At 35.5% G+C, this 1019-nt stretch overlaps 1 protein-coding gene across 1 annotated transcript; it reads right to left on the reverse strand.

Moving 5' to 3' along the window:
- Positions 1 to 223: 223 nt before the first annotated feature.
- On the reverse strand, positions 224 to 379 carry SARC_17137 (hypothetical protein; the record flags this gene model as incomplete). Its single annotated transcript, XM_014288765.1, has 1 exon — positions 224 to 379. A coding segment is annotated over one exon (156 nt), but the record flags the coding sequence as incomplete, so codon positions are not given.
- Positions 380 to 1019: the final 640 nt, after the last annotated feature.

Raw genomic sequence — 1019 nt, forward strand, 5'->3', positions numbered from 1 at the left:
ATATATATATGGAGATATGTGTGTATGGGACGGATGAGATATACCGGTGTCGTAATAGGTAAGTATATTGATATAGAGATACGTGTGAATGTGATTGTGTGTGGTATATTGCAATTCCCATCTGGCTGGCCTAAAAAATAACTAGAAAACGCAGTACATTCCTATATATATATATATATATATATATATAAATATATATATATATATATATACTGAAAACAGTCTATCTAGCTATAAAAACCAGCTCGTACACACTTGTGTATGACATACTCTTGGTCTGATCATCACCATCCCCAAACTGCTCCACCATGAGCCGCATGCGTTGCTTTGATACGCCACTGCGACTGTTCTTTAGAGCCTCGCGCTTGCGATTACGCACCTGGTACGTAGAGGAAAACGAAAATTAGTTGCAAAATTAGTTGGGAGATTACTTAGGAAATTAGTTGAGGAATCAGTTAGGTAATTCGGGGATGAATTCATAACTAGGATGTAGACATTGCAGAAGATATCGACATCTACACAAGGATTTTGGGTGTAGAAATTGTAGAAGATAAGGTAATTTTTAACCACTCTTAGAAACAGACTGCGGTCAACAGGTTCGACTGTGTGCTTGTAGTGTCGCTGACTTGCTATTAAACAGTGCGAACATGGAAATAATTAGACCTGTTACTAAGTAGAGCGAACGCTCATTGTCACTGGAAGCATCAAAGCATTTATTGCAAAATCAACACTTTTATACGTTACGTAGGTCAAGGAAGATTGCCGCTGGCAGCACCAGAGTGGATCGTCACGGAGAATACACATTCACGCCTTAGTAGATACATACCCGCCTAATAATACATATATACATATATATACACACACCACACACACACACATATATATATATGTATGTATATACATACATTCATACATACATACATACATGCATACATGCATACATACATCCATACGTAAATATGTAACATATATATATATATATATATACATATATAGATATAAATATATACAAATATATA

The sequence above is a fragment of the Sphaeroforma arctica genome, assembly GCF_001186125.1.
Source record: "Sphaeroforma arctica JP610 unplaced genomic scaffold supercont1.9841, whole genome shotgun sequence".
NCBI classification, from domain to species: domain Eukaryota; class Ichthyosporea; order Ichthyophonida; genus Sphaeroforma; species Sphaeroforma arctica.